Genomic DNA, 21,820 nt, shown 5'->3' with positions numbered 1-21,820 from the left:
ATAAATAAAAGTTGTTTGGATAATTTAATGGAACAAATATCAGTTGCTTAGGGGCAGATGTACCTTGGCTCTTCAGGGAATACCTAGTATTTGTCTGCCCATATTTAACTATTGTGGCAAAAAAAATCTGCCGTCTTGACATGCTTGTGTACTGATCATCATGAAGCATGAATTTGAAGGTTTTGTTTTGGAGTTTTAATGTGAAACAGCTCAGTATTGGCTTACTGCATTCTTATATGATTTATCAGTCTGTAGTTCTTTTAATACATCTTATCCATTGAAGGTAGCAACCAGCTGAACTAGCAGCTGTTGGTTGGAATCGAACCGTAGAGATGCAAAATCTTGTTGGATCTTTGTTGCCGAAAGGTTGGAAGGATGCACGCAGGCCAGTTACTGGCAAAAACCTTTGCCTGCACGAATTTTGTAATTTGAGGATGGAGTGATTTTTGTGGGCTTTCTGAATTGCGCTTGCTACCTTCTTCCTTCTGCACCAGAACTTCTCTCTTTTTCTTCTGCTATTACCTCTGTATCTTCCGCTTTCCATAATTTAATTTCCCAAGAGGTTTGGGCGAGAGGACTTCGATCTTCAAAATCTTGTTGGATCTTTGTTGCAGAAAGGTTGGAAGGATGCATACAGACCAGTAACTGGCCAAAACATTTGCCTGCACGAATCTTGCACTTTGAGGATAGAGTGATTTTTGTGAGCTTTCTGAATTACGCTTGCACTACCTTCTTCTGCACCAGAACATCTCTCTTTTTCTTCTGCCATTACCTCTGTATCTTGCGCTTTCCATAATTTAATTTCCCAAGAGGTTTGGGCGAGAGGACTTCGATCTTGCTGTGCGTAAAGAAAGCTTTGATGTGGCTCAGTTTAACAAGCAAAACTTAAGCAGTTTTGGAGACCAGTTTAGTACAAGACTACCAAACCCAAAACCATCACATCAAGAACGGGGTCCTGGAAACAACTAGAAAAAAGTTGCAAAAGTTGCAATAATCCATTATAAATTATTGCATCAGTGGAAGAATACAATAGCACAATTACAGTTCCTATATCAGGATGACAACATCCTAGATGAAAGCAAAATAAGCAGAGCTATGGTTGTTAGAAAGCTGACAATCATCCCACTCAGCAAAATCCAATCCATGGTAGCCAGTTTACCGCTCATTCTTCTTGTCTCCTGGTTTTCCAGGAATTTATTTGCATCCACATCATTCATCCTCATCGATCCTTGTTGCCTTCTCTTCCTCAGCAGCATAGACTGAAGTGAGCTTATAAAATTTCTCCCTATATGGTTTCTTGTAGTCGAGCTATTTATAACAATGGCAACAGGAGCTTCATCGTGACCACAACCGCTGATCTTCTGCCCCAAATTCTGCACTGCACATTGGCAGGGTTCTGGATCCTTGTCACTTGAACTGGGACAAGGAAAAGCTTCCAAGGTAATGTTCCCTTGGTATGTATTTTCTTTTACTTGAGCTGAAGGAGTCTCGATCACTTCACCAAAAATGGACCACCTTCCTACAGATGTAATCTTTACATCTGTTGAGGTACCTAGCATACTCTCTGAAGCAATTACAAGCACTTGGATATATCCCTTAGTATGGCCAACCTGCAGTAAGAGGAGATAATCCAGGTAAAAGACAAGTTAAAACTGCATCAAAGGTCTCAAATGACGAAAACTACACTTCAAGGTATGATGATTTTTAGACCCTCAAAAGTCGCCTTTTCTGTTAATGAGGAGGTGCTCTGGGTCTTGATTTTTGGTTTGCCTAACTTTACATTGAATAAACTCAAAAATAAAGGAATAGAAACACAATCTAGCATACATTAGAAAGAAGGAACGAGAAAACTTCCTTACCAAATGAATTCCATCAGTAGCAATTTCAGTAATCCAAATCCTCTCAACTCGACCTTCCATTCCTTTGTAGGGGGAAAAAGATTCAAATACATTAGTCAATTCACGACTACGCTTCTTCACCACAGTGCTTGGAACTTTCTTCATCCTTGCAGCAGGAGTCCCTTGAACAGCAAGATTAGACAGTTTTGTAATGCTTGTGAACACATAAACAAGATCCATATGCAGCCAACAGCAGTTTAGCAGGTTTACATGCCAGCGAGTGGCTACCAAGTGCCATTTGGGTTTAAAATTGAAAGTAAACAATAGCACATTAATTAGTTTAGTTGAGGGCTCTCTTAAGCTAGGCCTCTGTTACAACAACCTCATGAGCATAACCACAAACACTGTTGTCAGATAATAACATCGCACCATTTCTAGATTGCATAGTCTTCATTTGTTGCTCTGTAAATATCTTCTTCCTTTTCCAATAAAATCCGGCTAGTTAACACCTCCCACTTTCATCAACAAAAAAAAAGAACGAAGTCTTCATTTGTTGCATGAAACGAGGAAGCCTAACTTGGGAGTGACCGTAATTAGAGAAAACAGGTTGGCATGACAAAGAAACACCTGATAGTAAGGATCTTCAACTTCACAGTGTGGGGATGAGAGTGGATAAGCAATTCATTTTGGGAATGGAAGTGCACGAGTGGCATACTTGTGTTTAGTAATATGCTGTAACACATCCATTTATCCGGTGCCTAATTTTATGAGTTAGTATGCCAGAAAAAATAAATTTTAATAGATAATGATACATGGAGTTGGAAATGAAAAGCAGCAAAAAGTTTCGTTGTAATTGAATTGAGGTTGATCTTGCTAGAATATTGGAGGAATAGAAGATTTTCCATTTACAAGGAAATTTGCTCGGGTGCATGTAGCAATACAAGTTTAGGTGTTGCACGCTCAAGAAAGTGTTTCAGCTGCTAAAGTTGGAATAGTAAACACTGGTAAGTGATAATGATGCTTCTCTCCTATTAAACACTGATCAATGATCAAATAATGCTACAACACTGATCAATGATCAAATAGTATATGCTGATATAGACAAATAATGCTACAACACTGATCAATGAAAGAACTGCTATTTGAAGCATTAATAAAAACAAGAAAACATACCTGGTCTAGGATAAAACTGAGAAATATGAACTTGAGGGAATTGGTACTCCTTTATCAGACCAACAGTTTGCGCGAAATCTTCATCATTTTCACCTAGACAAATGGAGGGGATGAGCCTTTCTGTACCATTCTTTCATCATCTTCATATGTTCTTAACTATACAAGACCATCTAGATTTTGCTCAGAGCAGATAATCTCACAAACATTCATTTGAATGATTTTAAGGCACATCTTAATGTTTAAGAGAAAAAATTCAAGTTCAAAATAACAATGTATTTTCCAGTGAAGCAGAGAAAAATACATGCAACCAATCGTGAAAACTTAATGCAGTCTAAAAAATTCATTAGAAGCAGCAGGAGCATACATAAAGTATATTTTGCTCATTTACCAGGGAATCCACATATAATATCAGTTGCAATTTGCATCCCAGGTACAAGTTCGATTAGAGTGTCCACCACCATTCTAAACTCGCTCACTGTGTACTCACGATTCATTGCCTGACATAATGCCAGCACACACTTGTCAGGTCTATATTTGACTAAAATCAGACTCCTCAATAACTTGGTAGACTTTCATTACTGCACAGCAATTAAAATGCAGGAAACAAGGAGTACTTGTTTACATTCGTGTATTATGAAAAATTTATATATCAAAACTTACAGCCAGGACAGAGTCGCTTCCAGACTGCACAGGTACATGCAGAAATGAGTACACACATGGGTGGCACAATATGTTCGCTATCTCTTTCAAATGCTCCAGTATAAAAGGAGGATTAGTCATGCCAATGCGAAGCATGGTGCTTCCATCAGGAGGAAGTTCCGCAACAATGGAATTCAGTAAAACTGGAAGATTTGTTCCAATATCCCGCCCTGCAAATTTTTTTTGAAAGTTTCAGTCGTAATCAAGTTCTTCTTATTCTTATAACAACAACAACATACGGAAGAAGGTGAATTGTTATTATCAATATTTTAATTCACAAATGCATAAGCATGGTTACAAGGCAGAGAGAGAGAGAACTTATCAAGGACAATTAAAACCAAAGAGTACTTGGAGAATAAAACTTTGCCCTTTTTTTTTCAAAATCAACTTTGATTGGCCAAAAAGTTGCTATCTATAAGTTGAATAAATATTCAAAAACACGAACCTTATTCTTTAGATGATAGAAGCCTTCCTTTGGGTTACAATCTAGATAGCTGCTACAGGCCACTAAAGAAATGTGATACAATACTGATTTCAAGCACAGGTTCTTATCGCTAGCATTCCACAAATAAGAGATATGGCATACATGATACATCATGTTTCACATAGTAGCCGGAGATATATTTGACAGCATACTTTGAAGTTTTAGCTGAACCTGCAGAACTGGAACTAAAAGTTTTGGCTTTTGCAGGCACCAAATTCATGACAATGTGAATTGACTTTTATTAAATTGTCATCACACAACAACATGCAAATAATTTACTTTTTAAGATAATATAATTCCTTTATCATTTCAGCATGAAAACAATGAAACTATATGCCCAAGTCCCTGACTATGTGATAAGCTCAAAAACGCTCTTTGATTTATTTTCTCGACTTGTTTAATTTTAATTATTTTATTTTTTTGACTTTTTTATCACATTTTTTAGCTGAAACAGATTGGATTAAGATCCTTGGTACCTAGGCAGAAACACATAGTCAATAGAAAAGCATGTGATCAGCTTACCATAGGCACCGGTATCTTCACTGCTCAACCATATCTCTTTAACTCCTTCAGATACAACCATCTTTACACGCTCTACCTGCACCAATGATAGGTATGAAATGATATTCAAGATTTACTCAGAAAAAAGGTATTCCAGATTTCAAATGGATAATCATGGATCAGGGCAACAAAGGCAACAAACTTACAAGGCTATTCACTGTATAGCTCCCTAGATGACCACGGGCATGCTTTGTCTTGCAATAAGTGCAAGCACCTAGACAACCAACATTAATTGGAAGTATCTCAATAAATCTGTTCTTCCTCACCTGTTCAAACACAAAGTTAAAACAGAAAACCAGATGGTAGAAGATGGAATTATAGGAAAACAAAAATGCCCAAGAAAATCTTAGGACACGAAAGGGTGAAACCGCATTGCAGCAAAATTGGCAAAGCCAAGTTTATTTCCGCAAATGGTTTTGAATTAAAATTTTGGAGGCATAATTTGTAATGTGCACCTTAGGAAGGTCTAATGCAGGCAATGTTTTCCGACTTAATAGGCGGACTTCATGCCCTTTCAGTGTCTCCTCTACTACTTCAACAACACGACCTATTTGCTGCACCCCGATTACACTGACCCCTTCAAGCTCCTTCAGATCTCTACTTCCCTGAGGTACACATCCTGCCACCACAAGTGGCTTCTTTGCACTTTTACATTTTGATATGAGAGTTGTCATGGCAGATTGACTAGGAGACTTCACTGTGCATCTGTGCCAGAATATAATTGGAGCATTGGAAACATATAGAATTGTAAATTAAACCATGCATCTATGGGTGCATATCCAATCCCACAGGGAAAGCAGAAGGATAAAAAGAAAAGAAAAAAAGAAGAAAACCATGCAGTTGTATATTATAGTCCATGATGGGGATTGCAAGCATATAAGTGGCAGATGCAACATGGATCAGGTGTCAACCTAAAATTTCAAGCCGAATTTGCCTACTAGGGCAGTAAAACTTTGAAGAGTTTTCCACTTAGGCATCACCAAGTTTAGGAAATATATGACAACCTAATACTTGAACAGCAAATGTTGATACATGATATGGAAAAACCATTCAAATTTGCATATAGAGAAGTAAAATCCTGTGAACTATCTGGAAGAATAGTAGAAAGTAAAGCACTTGCTAGCGAAAGAAAAATGGATTAAAAAAAGAAAAAAGTGTAATGAAATGTAAAAACAAGAAGGGAGCAGTACGTATTTATTAGCCATAAGTCTGCCTCCTCAGGATCATCAGTCGTTGCATATCCAAATGCTGAGAGCTGACCAGCCATGTATTCACTGTCACTCTGTGGAGCAAATACGCAAGAAGATAAGCATTGTAAATCTCAAATCAAATTTTATTTTATATTTATTGCGCAAGTTATGTTGTTTTTATTCAGCTTGAGGTTTTTTTAATGAAAATAGATCATTGAAGTCCTTCCAATGCCCAGTCATAAGATCCAAAGAAAACAATCATGATGATTGAATCTCATGCACGACAGATTAAAACTTTTTTTATTGCCCCCAATCAGATTTGCATGAGTGAAAGGTAAATATGGGGAATGAACAGAAAAGACAGAATGGGTAGGAAAAAGAAGTAAGTTGAACATGAAAATCAGATTTGTCTTAGGGAAGAGAAGGAAAGCATACACGAAGGATAAGAAGCAGAATGCATCGAGCAATATATCAGATCTGTTGTGAAATCAAACTATTACAGTTCAAAAACAGGAAAGCAAGGAAGGTTAAGGACAGATAGATATGAAATTGAGGATTCACTCCAAAGACTTATGCACACTGTCAGGAAGTAAATTCATCAAAATACCATTTAAATTTGTCTGCTCTCGGCGACCAAAAAGATGCATGGCTTCTTCCAGACTGTCAGATATTAATTGTCTACAGGGCGTAGCACCAATGCCCATGAATCCTTCTTCAATAACTTAAATTTTCAGCAAGTAGGTAAAAGGTCATGCAAAGTATGAATGTGATAAAGAGTCCAACTGGCCGTTTAAGAATTCACACTTCCAATTTCATGCATTGTGTGCCTATTTTCGCCATTCAACATAAGACCACTATCTAAGTTATCTCAATCCATTCATTCTCTGTTCTTGTTGCCCAAACATATACAAAGAATTACTTCTACCACTGATAACTATGATCGGAAATTAACCAAAAACTTCAAAAACAATCAATCAGCATAGAACCAAATCCACATTTTACCTCCTAAATTATTCAGTTTCACAGTTATCCAACCCAATATCTAATATAAAAAAAACATAAAAGGAAAAAAAAAAGGAATCTTTATGGGTAGATTAGGAATGGCTTGCCTGGTTATGAGAGCATCCGAAGGTCTTCATATATATAGTCTGCATAAAGATCAAAGAGATGCATCAACAAAAAGGGGCGGCCAGACAGAGAGAGGAGGGGGTGGGGGAAGAGACCTGCGTGCCCGGGATCTGAGGGTTGGAGAGGGGGTCGCCGACGAGGCGAACCCTGGGCTTCTTTTTGGGCTTCATGCCGACTGCAGTGAGCGGGAGGCGGAGCCCCGGTAGAGCTCCGGCGGCCACCACGTCTTCGATGTCTTCCATGCCGGCGATGCCTTTTTCTTCCTTGCGGGCCTATGGCGGCGCTCCGACCGGAAAGGGAGCTATCGCAGCGCGGCGGCGGCGTTACGAGATCTAGTACTCGGATAAGGCATCCGGGCACGCACGCTGCTTAGTTTTTGAGATGGGCTAATTCATGGAAACAATTAAATGGGCCGTGACGTTTATAGGCATGGCCTCCATTATCCACTTGAAAGTTTCATTTGGCCCAAAGCAAGTTCCCAAGATTTCCAAACCAAGTTGCAACAACTTCTCCTAGTCCAACCATATAGGTTCGCTTGATTTGAGTTTGGGTTCACTCTTCCCAATCCTTCCTTGATGAATCATGAATCTAAGAAGAGGGGGGAAAAATATAAGTTAATGATAAAATAGTACAGATTCATCTTGATGGATGATAATACTTGAAAATAGTTTAAAAGAGTTAAGAGAAAAGTAAAGAGATTATAACATATCAAGGAATTATTGGAACAGTTCTTCATATAGAATTACCATTATATTCACTTTTGTTTTTCTTTTAGATTGAATCAATTTCAAACTATAATTTTGGAATTATCTGTCATTCACTTGAGTTTTAGCAATTCACTAACATATAATCCATGCCTGGAGTACCGTTTTTTTCTTTTCTGACTATTGCCGAAATACAATATAATAATAAAATATATATATATATATATATAATAAATAGAAGGTTTCAATGGTTAAATTTTTGTTTCTATTGAGAAATAAATTTTAATGATGGCTAAACAAAACTCCTGACATTAATAATGGTATCCACATATCGAACAAAAAACTCTATATAAGTTGAGACTTTATATAAAAACCTTTAGCATTGATACCAATCCCGTGTGGTGTGTAAAGCATAGTTTTTTTTTGCAAGTAGAAACTCTAATCATTAGTACCAGTATCCACGTGTACAATGGAGGATATAGAGGTTTATGTGGTGTGGCCTATGGAGAGATTATTAGAGAAAGTTTCGCTAATAGTAGAGAAAGAAAAAGCAAATAAAAACCCCAATTAAGAAAACCCTCAATCTCACGGGCTTCGAAAACTACTAAGACAAGGACATAGTTCTCCAGCCCTACAAAAATTTGGGTTGGAAATCCCCTAGGGCATGAATGGGCCTAGGGTTCCGAAACAAGGACCCGAGAAGAGGCCTTTTTATCAATGTATCCTCAAAATACAAAGCATATCATGACAAAAGATCATCACACTATGCCATCTCTAATTATTGGGGAAGACCCTATGCACTATTGATCATTTGTGCCTCCGACAGCTCTACAAACTTAAGAAAAAAAAAAAAAAAAAAAACTGTTGACAAGACTTCAACTACAGCTGATGAAGAGCAGAATCTCCAACAGCTAAAATTCTATCAGGTTGGTGGCATGAATAGACAAGTTTGCAGACAAGATAAAAAAGAAGTTGGAATGGCCCAATGAGGGACTTGATGGAGGCCACATCTCGCCCTTCTTATATTTGGAGATGCCATCTCATGTACGAGTATTGATAATATTTGATCAGGATGCAGAGAGGGATGTGTGTAGAGTTACAAGCTTTAGTGTTGGATTCCAATAAATCCAACATTGCAACAGCTGGGATTCCCTTTGTGCCCATTTCATCACCACCACCATCACCATCCACCCTAATTAAAGCCCACATATTAATCATTGTGCTTGATCTTTACAGCAATACATCATTCATATAATCTTTGCTTAATTTTTTGAAAAGGAATCATTTATATAATATCAAACATGTCCTACATGCTGCATGAAATCAAGGAGATGTTGCCCATAGGCAAGGCATGACAATTCCTTCGAAACACAGTCAGGCTTTGGCTTGTTAAGAATGGTATGATTCAGGCAATGCCTAATTGATTCTCAGATGTATTTTTTTTTTAGAGAACTGAAATGCGTATAAAGCTGGTTGAAACTTCGTGTGAGGGTGATATGGAAACAAGGTCTTTTATATTAATAGAAGAGATTTCACTAACTCTAATTAACTAGCTGATACTCCTCATAAATAAATGACAATTGACAAATCTTTTCTTTTGATGCAATATATATTTTCTTGCTCGGAGCAAATAATTTTATCAAAGTCAAAGCAGGGCATTCTAATAACTTTCCTATGTTATAATGAATTGTAATACATGCACATGGTTGTTATTGCCAAAATCCGAGGTCAGATGAGATGAGATAATGAGAGTGGCCGGCGGTGGTTGTGCATGGAAGAAGATGCTAATTGTCCAATCTGAAATCAAGAAAGTCCACACTATAGTGTTGCCAGTGTTTGTCCAACATGATACCCTCTATACCTAAGTCAAACAAAAATTTTGAAAAAAATATCAAAGATTTGAGAGAGAGAGAGAGCAAGACTGGACCGTTGTTTATATAGAATGAGGATCGGCATCCATTACCGAGTAAGGAGAACATAACCACATACACATTGCAGGGCTTAACTGCACGTAGGTAAGCTATAACCATCGTATGTTAGAGAAGTTTTAAATAACTTTATAGCGCCTTTAGTGGAGACTACATGGCGAGCTATAATTTGTTGGTTCATATGATGTCAGTAGTGGTCGGATATGAGGCATGTCAATGACCATTTGTAGTATTATATTGTCTATCAACATTTCTCATCTGAATGTACAACACTATGGTAGAATTTTAGTATTGTTATGCAGCTCTCGTTACATGCATGTTATAAGATTTCCAAATCATATAGCGGGAGGGGATTTTTTTTTTGATTGTAGGAGGGGATTTGTTGCTCATGAGATTGGGTCGATGGCTTACTTGCCATGCCAGCTCTAGCAGGATTAAAAAAAATCATGTGAATGAAACAAGCACCCCTTAAGGAATTTTCCTGGAAGAGCTCGTTTGGTTCGCAGGAAAAGAATGGGAGGAAGTGTGGTCAACAGGAAAGTAATGAGATGCCTCTTGTTTGGTTAGAGTTTTCAAAGGAGAGAGATGAGAAAGTTGTATTTCCATGGGAATATGATTCCCATATTTCATGGAAAAGTCTTTCTCATAAGAAATATGGGAAAATTACTTTCCCATGAGATGAGAATCACTCCTTTTTTATTTTTTTCCAAAAAGACTCTTCAGCATTAAAGAAGCATTAAAGAGGCATTAAAGACCTAATTTTTATTAAGGGCATAATAGAAATTATACATAACTTTTCCAGAAAAGTGGATGGTCAACCAAACATAAGCACTTTGAAAATTTATCATTTTTCCATTGTCAATCAAACATGCCAAAAGTACTTTTATAGGTATCCTCTTGCTAAGAATCTAATTCTCAAGAGGAAAAATACTTTCCACGAACCAAACGAGCTCGAAATTTTACTTTGATGAAATCTGAGAGCAGGAGAGTCATCATGTTGGAAGGCATGGTATAAACAAAGAACTCAGACTACAAAAGAAGCGAACGAGCCCCATGAGCCCTATACAAGCGATTCTGGCCATACTTTTACCTAAAAAAAGGGGACTGCCTAACGGTCGTAAAGCACCGTCCGTCGCCGTCACAGGGGTTCCACTTCAACGTCCGTCACGCCAGGATTCCACGAAGCGATAAAAAACGCCTTGTGAGTCGTTTCTTGGACGTTACTACGCCGGCATTTCTTCACGCCCTTCTTGGATCCGACGGTGTTAACGACGAAGAGGACCGTTTAAACCATTAAACATGACATCGTCTGACCTTACTTCCGCCTTTACAAATGGTGGCGGATACTAATTTTTTTCAAAAAAATGTCACAAATCCCATGACTGATATAAATCTTCTGATAGAAGGACGAGACAAAAAGCTATACCGTATCAATATATTTTGGTACTATATCAATATGCGATATACCTTTTTATCTCATGCCATACCACATACTGGTATTATAACTGATACAGAATTTAATACCTAGAAACAAATTTTGGTACAAGCTTTAATTATAATAATATGGTAAAATTTGTCATACAAGCAATGTTAAAACTATTGGGAAAAAAAGAATATGACTTTATTTTTGCAAATTGAAAACCGCATCCTCCAATTACAAATATGAGATACTTAGGTACCTATTTCTAAAAAAAAAAAAAGAGAAAGAAAGAAACAAGCATTTTCTCCTTTTTAAACTAACCTCTATCTTAGGTGGATTCAGGGAAGCACATGGACCACCCCATGATTCAGGATATAGAGATGATGACGAGGGTTGGAGTGGCCTTCCAAGTCAAGCATGTTTTTCGAAAGGCCAAAGGGGCGGCCAACTAGGTGGACGCACGTAGCTTACCACTTAGGATACACCTGTGGTCAGGAGAGGAGGAGTTGTCATTGGTACTTCGCAAGCTCGTGTTTTTTAATTTTATTAGATGTATTCGTACTCGCATTGTATAAAAAAAAAAAAAAAAAAAACTAACCTCTATCAAGATATTTGATAGTTTTAGTAGGATCGCATGGATCAGGGGCGTGAGATGCACAAGGCCCACGAGGTACCGCCGAAGGCTGGCCATGCCTGCAAAAGTAGCAAGAAAAGTGGCATGAAAGAAAAGAAGAAAACGCTGTAATTAGCATAACGGCTAAATAAAGTTGGACCGTCACAAGGGATTAAGGGAAACAGCTATCCCGCATGCGGTGTAAAGAACTGTGACCTTATCTTCCTTGTTCCTTTCCGTCCTCTAATCTCAGTGCGCAGGTTAGATTAGTTTGGAGATAAATCTCAAGTCAAATCAATTTAAATTATTTTTTTAAATCAGAATCAAAATTTAATGGTCCATCTATAAAAATTGCTTGAAACGGATTCGCAAAATTCAGTTCTATTCTATTCAATTTATCATGTTAATGTTTAATAAATTGAACTATATCGATTAAGTTAAGTCTAAATATAAAAATTTCATTTTATATATATATATATATATATATATATATATATATATATATATATAATGAAATTTACAAACTGAAATATATAAATATATATGGGTCAGATCAGATCAATTCGATTTAAATCAGTTTTCTGAAAATTCAAATCGAAATTGGATCAGATTTTTTGGTTCAAATCTTTTCCAAACCACTACCAAACTAAATTTATTTTAAAAAAGAATAGATACACTGAATCGAAGGGATCGATTCAGATTCTAGACCTTCTTGTATTGTGAAACTATGAAGCAGGAAACTACTTGTCCCTCACCCCTTTTTGTTGGGTCATATCGACAAAAGCATCAAATTGCCAAATCTTCAAGGGGGATATCTTTGTACGAGTTCGAGCTAATACATGTGACTGGTAAAACTAATGTTTCTTATGAGATTATATTCCATGTATTCTTAAGTTCGGAAACAAGAATAGAATCATAGATAGAGTTTGAGAGTAGATTATCCTCATGCATAGAAACTTGTGCGAGTAAAACCATGGGCCGGTACCTTTTTCATTAGAAAAACCATTGACGTTTGCTGTTTTTATTAATAATTTGTCGATAATTACAAGAGCTAAGCTAGTTACCTATTTTAACTGTTAAAATTTATTAGAAATTTCTATGCACAAGTCCAAAAGATACTCTCTTTTAGAGGAAACCACTCATCCTTCCCCATGCTGTTAGCTAAAGACAGACACGGTTTGATCTTGGACAGACGTGAATATACAAACGCTCCATTAGACAAAGTCATTTAATATAATTATGTACAACTATAAGTTATGTTCTAAGTGAAAAAAAATTGATGCTCTCAAATCTTAATGCAAGTGTAGGTGTATAAGACCATGAGCTACCGCGTAAAGGAGATTGTTACTTCTATCACCTATCACCGAAACTTTTGTTAGTAAGCCTTGTACCTTGTGCAGCTTAATCGTTAACAAAATGGAAGAAAAAAAATAACACAGAGGTGCTGATGCTAGTCATCCCAAATAAAGCCTTTAGAGTGGTGGGCTGCAAATGAGATCATCTAGTTAGCCATGTTGTTTATCTTTCTATAGACATGTATGGTTGATGAGAGTTCATTTTTGTCTAAAAGCCTCATCATAAAATATTGCTCCTAGTTCTTATTGTTGATTAAATTTGGTTTGAAATTTAAAAGAAAAGAGCGAAAACGGTGGGTTTCTCCACCAACGGGTCCCGCCCGAGCGGTCCAAAGCTGGCCAATTGCAACGGACCCTGACAGCCTGGTTTCGCTTTCTCTCTCTCTCTTCCCTCGCTCGCCTCTATATAAATCTCCCAGGCTCGCCCCTAAACCTAGGCTATAACCCGCTCCCTTCTTTCTTTCTCTCTCTTCGCTTTTCTCTAACCCCAAGCAATGGCCGAGGCGGCCCGGATCAAGGCATCCGATGTGGCCCAGGAGGTCTTCGTTGCCGAGGCGGCGGCGGCGGAAGAGAAGGAGGTGGTGAAGGAACCGGCGCCTGCGCCCGACCCCGAGGCAGAGGAAGACCCCAAGAAGCTTGCTTTGCCCGCTGAGCCGGCGGCTGAGGACGAGAAGAAGCTTGCCGGAGAGGAGGCGGCGCCGGCCTCCAACGCCGTCGTCCAATCCGTCTCCTTCGAGGAGGAGAGCAACCGCGTCGCCGCCCTTGATGGCCCCGAGAAGAAGGCCCTCGACGAGCTCAAGCAGCTCGTCCAAGCGGCCCTCGCCAACCGCGAGTTTTCCCCTCCGTCGCCATCCCCGCCGGCGGTGGATCCGCCCGCGAAGTCTGAGGAGGAGCCCAAGCCGGAAGAACCCCCTGTTCTGGCGCCGGCTGCGGAGGAACCAGCCCGACCGGCCGACGTTCCTCCGCCGCCAGCAGCGGAGGAGAAGGCCGTCGTGGTGGAGGACGACGGCGCCAAGACAGTAGAAGCCATTGAAGAGACCGTCGTCCCTTTCACCGCCCCGCCACCCTCCGAGGAGGCGCCTCCAGCGGCGCCGGAGGAGGAGAAGGCCCCTGCTCCTCCGGCATCCGAGGCGGCGCCGCCGCCGGAGGAGGTGCTCATCTGGGGGATCCCGCTCCTCGGCGACGAGAGGAGCGACACCATCCTCCTCAAATTCCTCCAAGCCCGGGATTTCAAGGTGAAAGAAGCGATGGCAATGCTGAAGAACGCTGTTATTTGGAGGAAGGAGTTCGGGATCGAGGCCCTCCTCGAGGAGGACCTCGGCATCCCGGAGATGGAGAAGGTGGTGTTCATGCACGGCACCGACAAAGAGGGACACCCGGTGTGCTACAACGTCTACGGGGAGTTCCAGAACAAGGAGCTATACGCCATGGCCTTCGCCGATGAGGAGAAGAGGCAGAGGTTCCTCCGGTGGAGGATCCAGTACCTCGAGAAAGGCATCCGCCAGCTGCTCGACTTTAACCCTGGTGGAGTCTCCACCATGGTTCAGGTTACTGATCTCAAGAACTCAATTGGTCCAATGAAGCGCGAGCTTCGCCAAGCCCTCACCCTGCTCCAAGATAATTACCCCGAGTTTGCTGCTAAGCAGGTATCTTTGAATCAATAATTCTCTGTCCCATTCAATATATCTTTGGGTTTTATGAATTTCCTATGAGATATCTTTTGAGCTGTGCTTCAAGTAGAAAAAAAAAAAGTTTTGATTTTTATTTGTCCTATTGCTCTGTTTTGCATTGGATTAAATCAAGTCGGAATTTTGATTAAAACCAGCCAATATCATGTTTGAATCCAATCTGATTTTTTCTGCTATTGGTGAATAATAATTCAATAAACCGGAGCTTTTCTTTCCAGCTTTGAATCAATGGAATCTTTTGTCCCTTGTTCTTTAAAGAATTTTGGTTACAGAAAGGTTGGATCTTTATTATGTGATTGTGAAGGAGTAATAACATGGTTGGGTCTTGTTTGTTAGATATTCATCAATGTTCCATGGTGGTATTTGGCTTTCAATCGGATGATCAGCCCATTCTTCACTCAGAGGAGCAAGAGCAAGTTTGTTTTTGCCGGGCCATCCAAAACTGCTGAGACCCTTTTCAAGTCAGTGGAGATCTCTCAAGCTTCTTCTATGTTTTTCAAGTCATTTCAGGCAATTCATTTGAGTATTTTTTTTCTTTTCGTATGCTCTTGTTTAATTCATACAGATACATCCCTCCCGAGCAAGTTCCACTGCAGTATGGAGGTCTGAGCACGGAGAAAGACACGGATTTCACCGCTGCCGATGCGGTCACTGAGATCACCATTAAGCCCTCGACGAAGCAAGTCGTAGAGATACCAGTTACTGAGGTGGGGAGCTTGTTCCTTTCACAAGTTCATCAAATGATTCCCTTTCCACACTGCTAACTAATATGTCATGCCTTCAGCAAGTTGGTTTCAGAAAATGTAATCTTTGGACTGAAATGCTATTCCTTGCAGAAATGCCTTCTTGTTTGGGAGCTCCGAGTCTTGGGATGGGATGTGACCTACGGCGCGGAGTTTGTGCCGACTTCAGAGGATGGATACACCATAATTGTGCAGAAGGCCAGGAAATTGGTTGCCACTGATGAACCCATGGAGAAGAACAGCTTCAAGATCGGAGAAGCAGGCGAGGTAGTTCTCACAGTGAATAACACCACCTCTAAAAAGAAGAAGCTCCTCTACAGATACAAGATCAAATGCTATACTGAATCCATTTGAGGAGCTGCCTGAGGAAGAAGAAGAAGAAGCTCCTCTACAGATACAAGATCAAGTGCTATACTGAATCCATTTGAGGAGCTGCCTGAGGAAGGGATATAAGAATTAGGAAGTGATTTCTGAACAACGGCCTTTTTCAGTGGATAGATGCAGACTTGAAATGGTGTTATTTGAGAAGATAGTTATTCTGCCAGTGTTTTTGCGTCTTCTTTCCAGTTTTGAGTTTATTTTGTTTAATGTAAGTGTATTTTGGGGTGGTGTTAATTTTTTTGGCTGACTTGGTGTCCATTTGAGTTATTTACTTTGTAAATTATCTGTGTACATCTGGTCTCTCTTGATTTACTCTTGCTATATGATTGCTTTGCTCGGAACCTTGGCCATGGAAGCATCCATCTACTTCCTTTCTTATTTCTGGATCCTTCTTGCTGGTTGATTAGGCTTTTTGCCTAATCTTTTCTGGCAAAAAAAAATCCTCCTTGTTTGTCCTTGGTTTCTTCGTTCTTTCTCTGTATCAACAGTAGTATCTATCACCCAGCTGTCTTTAGAAATGTAATAGCTTTTCGTGACTTGCTCCATCATAATGTCTGCTACCTCATGGGAACCATCTTCCATCAGTCTCTCCATAGATTTGCCAATTCCAGCTCATGAGATTGGAGGAACTCAGTGAAGTTGACAAGCCATCGAACACTTCATTTTTATATCGGTGCTCCTTTTGTTCTTTGGTTGTATCAAAATAAATACTAGCTCCCAAAGGGAATGGCTATAGAAGGATGCGATCTATGGTCTACGGGGACAAGGAAAGGGACAAGAGTAATAATGTCAGGACTCTGACCTCTCTGTGCTGGTGAAGAATCCTATGTTTTCTGTTGCTGGATTTGCATGTGAGCAATCGTAGGCATCCGCAAAGAGTGATGGTCTTCCCTTTCTCTCCAGAAAACAGCAGTCAGCTCCTTGTTTCAAGGCGTGACCATGGGTTTCTCAGTGCAGTAACTAGAAAAAGGGTCCTCTATCCAAGAATGTTTACAGTATTTGACCCTGGGCATCAGCCCTTCTTCTGCACTCATATAGCTTTGTGCATGCAAGCTTAGCTAGAGTCTTTTTCTCTTCCTCTTCTTCAACTGCTGCTGCTTTTGCATTAGGTAATTGTGGACCATGAAACATAGGATAAACCTTCCCTTGATATCCTTGTCCCTCCCAATCTTAATGAAGGCATTGTTGATCTACTGGCTACTGATGCAAACTGGGGTACATGTCAGGACTATTTTTGATTTGGCTCTAGGTAAGTCAGCCCCACCTTGTTGAACGTGATCAATTAACACAACTAATAGGTCTTGATATTTTGGTCCGAGTGCTGCTTGCAATTGTTTCATCCAGTTCTGAGGGTTGTTAGCCAGTCAGGTGATCCAGCTCTACAAGGGACCCATACCTTTGTTTAGTTGGAAGCTAAATGAGCCATAAATTTATAGCTGAATTAGCTGGTCTTTGTGTCACTTCCTAGCTTGAGCTTTTTCTTTTTCTTTTGTTCTCTCTCCTAAACACCTAGATTGAGCTTTGAGGCAATTGCTTTTGGGCACAAGACTCTTTTTATTCAAGTCATACCTAAAGGAACAAGCCAGCTTGTCTTCATAGAGGACAAGCATATATTTTGGCAGGGTAGGTTGGATTAGAACTTCCCCACCAGTTATGTTGGTGATAAGGTATAAGTCGTTGTCACATTGTTCTCAGTTTCTCCCACTCCAAACCTCCTGTTTTGGTCCGAAAGAAATGAACCACCACTCCTAAAAATCATAAGGAGAGGCCCTACTTTGATTAATAATCCTTATGCTATACATATTTCAAATGATTCATTTCATCTTCAGCACTATTTGGGTTTCATTTCTGCAACCCAACCGGCAGCCAGATTTCTTAGAACTTTAGAACGTGTGTGTGGCCCTCTCGTTCCTCCTTGGAGGCCACTTTCTCTCTCCCCAAGATACGTATCCAGCTTTAATGGACTCGGGCCAATTCCCAGCCAAGCCAGCCCCTTTTCTTTTAAATGGAAAAGGCCATTTAAACTATGTTAGGAAAAAAGGTGATTCCATTTGATGTTTGACCAGTCCAATTGGTCACTGAACGCAATCATATGAAGTTCTTTGCATGGTCATGTGCATGATCTTTTGAACCCAAGCTTCACTTTCTCTCTCTCACCAAGATCCAAATCCTTACGGCCCAATTTAAGTTATAGTATAACTGCCATGATGTTAATTGCCCCATGCCCTAGTTTTTCCATTACCATTACCTCTTTAAAACTGTGATATTCTCATCTTTCTCAATTCGTTCTCCAAATTTATTGTTTTATCGGTAACCAAGATGCGCTAAAGTTGACTTTATGTTCACTAAAAGATTGCCATAGGTGAAAAATTCTAGGATGATTCGAGGTAGCAATTCCATGTGGTAAATAGAGTTTTATCCTCGAGCACGAATGGAATGACAGACAACTTTTTTTTTAAAAAAAAAGAGATAAAAAAAGAGAGATCCATTTGTACTATAATCATCTAAATTCCAACACTTCAAAATGCATCATTCAATATTTAAAACCAGAATCTCTAGTTATCAAGCAGAGGGGCACGGCCACTGAGACGAGCCCCACTTCATCAAGCATATGATCTTTCACCTCTCAATGTGTTTAGACACCAAACTTTTGAGGTATCTTTGGGGGTACATGATTAGTTTGCCACCTTTCCTCATCCTCATAAATTGCCTTTTGACCATGGTCATATAGTGCAAATCCAATGAGGCAGCTGAATACATACATATACCAAGAGTGCTAGACTAACAAAAAAAAAAAGAAGGTAAGGTGGCCCAAATGCATGGCTACATTAAAAGACTTTGGCATTCATAGACACAGTGAAATCCCTACTACATGTCCATATTACCTACTTGCATGTGTTCCTCTTTATTTTGACAGGAATTCCTCCACATAGAAATTAATGTCCCCACTGGATTTCGTTCAGGATTAACTCCAGCAGGAGGAAGGCAGAGAGTTGTCCCATGGGGGCAAGCAAACCAAGTCCTTATCGGTTTAGGAAAGGGAAAGGAATAGACTGTTTGTTTCGGGGCTGAGGCCTGTGGCTGCGTCCCTGGCCTTCTTGGCCCCGGTCAAGGCTGGGATCCTGCGGGGAATGCGGCTGCTTTGCTCCCTCTGAAGCGGCGTGGGACCAATGAGCATGTGCTTGTGGGTCTATCCCTTCCCCACTATTCGTTGGCTGCATTATTTCACTGGGGTTGATGTACTTCCGCCAGAGTTATCCAAATTTTTATTCCTGGGAATAGTATTATTCTGCCTGTCAAATTTATGTTATAAATAAAGCACAAAAGTTTAGATCCAACACCAAATTCCACTGCCATCTTTTAGTTTCCAAATCAGATCCAAGATACGTACGTACTTTGTGTGTGTCAAGGTTGGCATCTTGTACTACTTGCTCTGTGGTTGGACTTGAGTTAAGTTTAGCCATGCCTGGCTTTGGTCAATCATGCATGCCTGACCCAACTGGAGCTTTTGGACCAAAACGCCCCCATGGATCTCCTGGTCCAATCAGTAAATTGAAGTATGTGGGATTTAAATATTTCTACTCTAGGGTTCACCTTTAAAAACAGTTAAGTTCATCAAAATTATTGGGGAAACTAGAACTTGTTGGCTCTGTAATTGTTTGACTTTCTTGATTGGTGCTAAATCTTTATCCATTGTAGCTTCTGATCGGAGTGGAAGACTAGCTGATTCTAAAAGAAATTCTATTCTATAGGGGTGCATATTGTTTAATCTTGTGCAATAATTAAAAATCTCTATATATTTTTTATAAATCTAAGACTTATTTTGAATATTCCTATAGAATTAGGCCAAAAATTCTGAAATCGAATCTAGCCCCATCCAACATATATCTTCTAAACAATGTGCATGGATTATATCTAATATTACCGAATATAAAGCCTTGTCCAGAACATATCGTTTGGACTTATTTCAGTTCATTCCTATAGGATAGAAATAAAAGATCCGGTGAGGTCATTTTTTTTCTTCCTATAAAATTTAGGTAAGCTTATTTTGAAAAAAAAAATTCTGTGAAAGCTGTAAAAAGGGCCTTTCTTGGTCTATGATCTTGTGAATCCTATTGGAAGCGCTCAATAGAGTAGATTCTTCATCATCAAATGGCTACTTTTTTTTTGTACATACAAGAAAAAATAAATCATGACCCCATGCACAAAAGGTAGTCATACGTTATGAAGAGTAGATTAAATGAAAGAAAGGATTCGATGCCAGCCGTATCGTCTAATGACCGCTGGACTTGCGGGAGGAGAGCGTCTGAGCGTGGTTCACAAGCAAGCTAGTGAGGACTTGTCGCGAGGCCTTTCATCTCATTTGTTTCTCGTCTAGTTTGGGTGGCAACACGCGCACATAATGAGCTACAAGAACCTTTGCTTTGGCTGTATCTTCTAGTGCTTTGGTGCCTTGCAGCACATGAAGTGCATGTTTGGTGCAAGAATAAAGTCCTGAATCTTAGGCCTTGATTTCTGCGCAGATAGATGCCCTTCTTGTGATATTTATCTTGGAAAAATAATATCTTGGAAGGTTGTTGCTTTCAAAGCCTGAATTCTCCAGCTTAGTCTTGCTAGGATAGTAATATTTTTAAGGTCTAACAAATTGGATTGTCAAAACATGGTATAAAGACAACCTCTTTAGTAACTTTCTTCTTATTCTTCTTGTATCTTAATACTTTTTATCATTATAAAAGATTTTCGTTTTTATCATCACCGCTTTCTACATGTGTTCACAAGTAAAAAGCCAATACAACCTTTATTTGTCACATAAATATGGTGCAACTACTATGTGTATTTGTGTGAGATAGTTCGCAGCTGTTCAAAAATTTCTTGCAAGATGGAGATTCTCGAGATTTGGCAGAGGTCAAAATGTTTTGGGAGTTCCAGTTCGTAAGGTAGCTGGAGAGGAGATTTTCTAGTCCTAGACAATATTTTATTCAACTGAAGAACTGTTAATGATTTATGAAATAAGGAGATTCTTTACCGTCAGATTGGAATTTATGTTGTAGTGAGAGGGTGGCTGCTCCATTGCTTACGAAGACGAACAAAAAGACTTTCAATAGAAGTACAAAGGTTTCAATGAACTGCCTGGTGGGTGGTGGCTGCAGGGATGTGCATATGAAGAAGACTATTACTACATTCACGGTGGGTGGGTGGGTGGGTGAGAGAGAGAGAGAGAGAGAGAGAGAGAAATTAAAAAAAAAATTTAGCTTTTAGGAAGACATAACAATCTTCATCGCCCATAATAAATTTCTTTATTAGCATTATCAATCTATATCATTTTTTCTTTTTTAGGTACAACTATATTATTTTTCATTTTTAGTGTGATCCTTTATCAGCCTATATTATTTTTCTTGTATGAAGTGTGTACACAAGTATATATAGCCCCGAGATATACTGAATATAATGCAACAGAGAAATAAAATCACTATTTTCTCTTTTTTTTCTTTTGTATTTCTCTTCTTCTGCAAATATTTTAACAATTATTAATACTAATTGTGGGATGCGTGTCAAAATGAAGCTGTACGTAGGGTATATTTTAGCTTGTGCATAATAATTTCCTTTCGCAATTACTTCCTGGGCCCTGTTTTAAATTGTGACGACCTGCATAGAGATTAGAGCCCATTATATTTCCTTGCCTAAGACTAGCCCGGCCCATGATGAAGCCCAATAGATTTGTTGATTAGGCCTACGTGGGCCATCCGCACTCTTGTTCCAATCTTTTCGTCCCACCGCTCGCCGAGAGCCGCTTCCAGGTTCGACAATCCGTTGTCGGACACGTCCAAACGATACGTGTCAGTCTCTGGACACGTGCAAGCACCTCCATTTAGCTAACTAGCTACGTGGGTGCATAGCTCTATCGGAGCCAGGCC

At 39.5% G+C, this 21,820-nt stretch overlaps 2 protein-coding genes across 2 annotated transcripts; one reads left to right on the top strand and one right to left on the bottom strand.

The window, feature by feature from the left end:
* Window positions 1-966: 966 nt before the first annotated feature.
* LOC103719959 (uncharacterized) lies at window positions 967-7,468 on the bottom strand. The gene is made up of 11 exons (XM_008809448.5): window positions 7,169-7,468; window positions 7,055-7,093; window positions 5,946-6,037; window positions 5,211-5,460; window positions 4,902-5,021; window positions 4,717-4,792; window positions 3,672-3,880; window positions 3,400-3,508; window positions 3,012-3,104; window positions 1,860-2,020; window positions 967-1,610 (listed from the first exon to the last, which is right to left on the bottom strand). The coding sequence occupies exons 1-11, from the start codon at window positions 7,313-7,315 to the stop codon at window positions 1,053-1,055; spliced, it is 1,854 nt and encodes a 617-aa protein (XP_008807670.2). The 5' UTR covers window positions 7,316-7,468; the 3' UTR covers window positions 967-1,052.
* Window positions 7,469-13,516: 6,048 nt separating this feature from the next.
* On the top strand, window positions 13,517-16,260 carry LOC103719971 (patellin-3-like). The gene is made up of 4 exons (XM_088709979.2): window positions 13,517-14,739; window positions 15,118-15,242; window positions 15,347-15,488; window positions 15,618-16,260. The coding sequence occupies exons 1-4, from the start codon at window positions 13,588-13,590 to the stop codon at window positions 15,876-15,878; spliced, it is 1,680 nt and encodes a 559-aa protein (XP_088566105.2). The 5' UTR covers window positions 13,517-13,587; the 3' UTR covers window positions 15,879-16,260.
* The last annotated feature ends 5,560 nt before the right edge of the window (window positions 16,261-21,820 follow it).

Source organism: Phoenix dactylifera, chromosome 13, assembly GCF_051530095.1.
Source record: "Phoenix dactylifera cultivar Ajwa chromosome 13, Ajwa_hap1_PhDact_Kaust_v1.1, whole genome shotgun sequence".
Lineage (NCBI taxonomy): Eukaryota > Viridiplantae > Streptophyta > Magnoliopsida > Arecales > Arecaceae > Phoenix > Phoenix dactylifera.
This window is presented reverse-complemented; position numbering and strand designations above follow the sequence as displayed.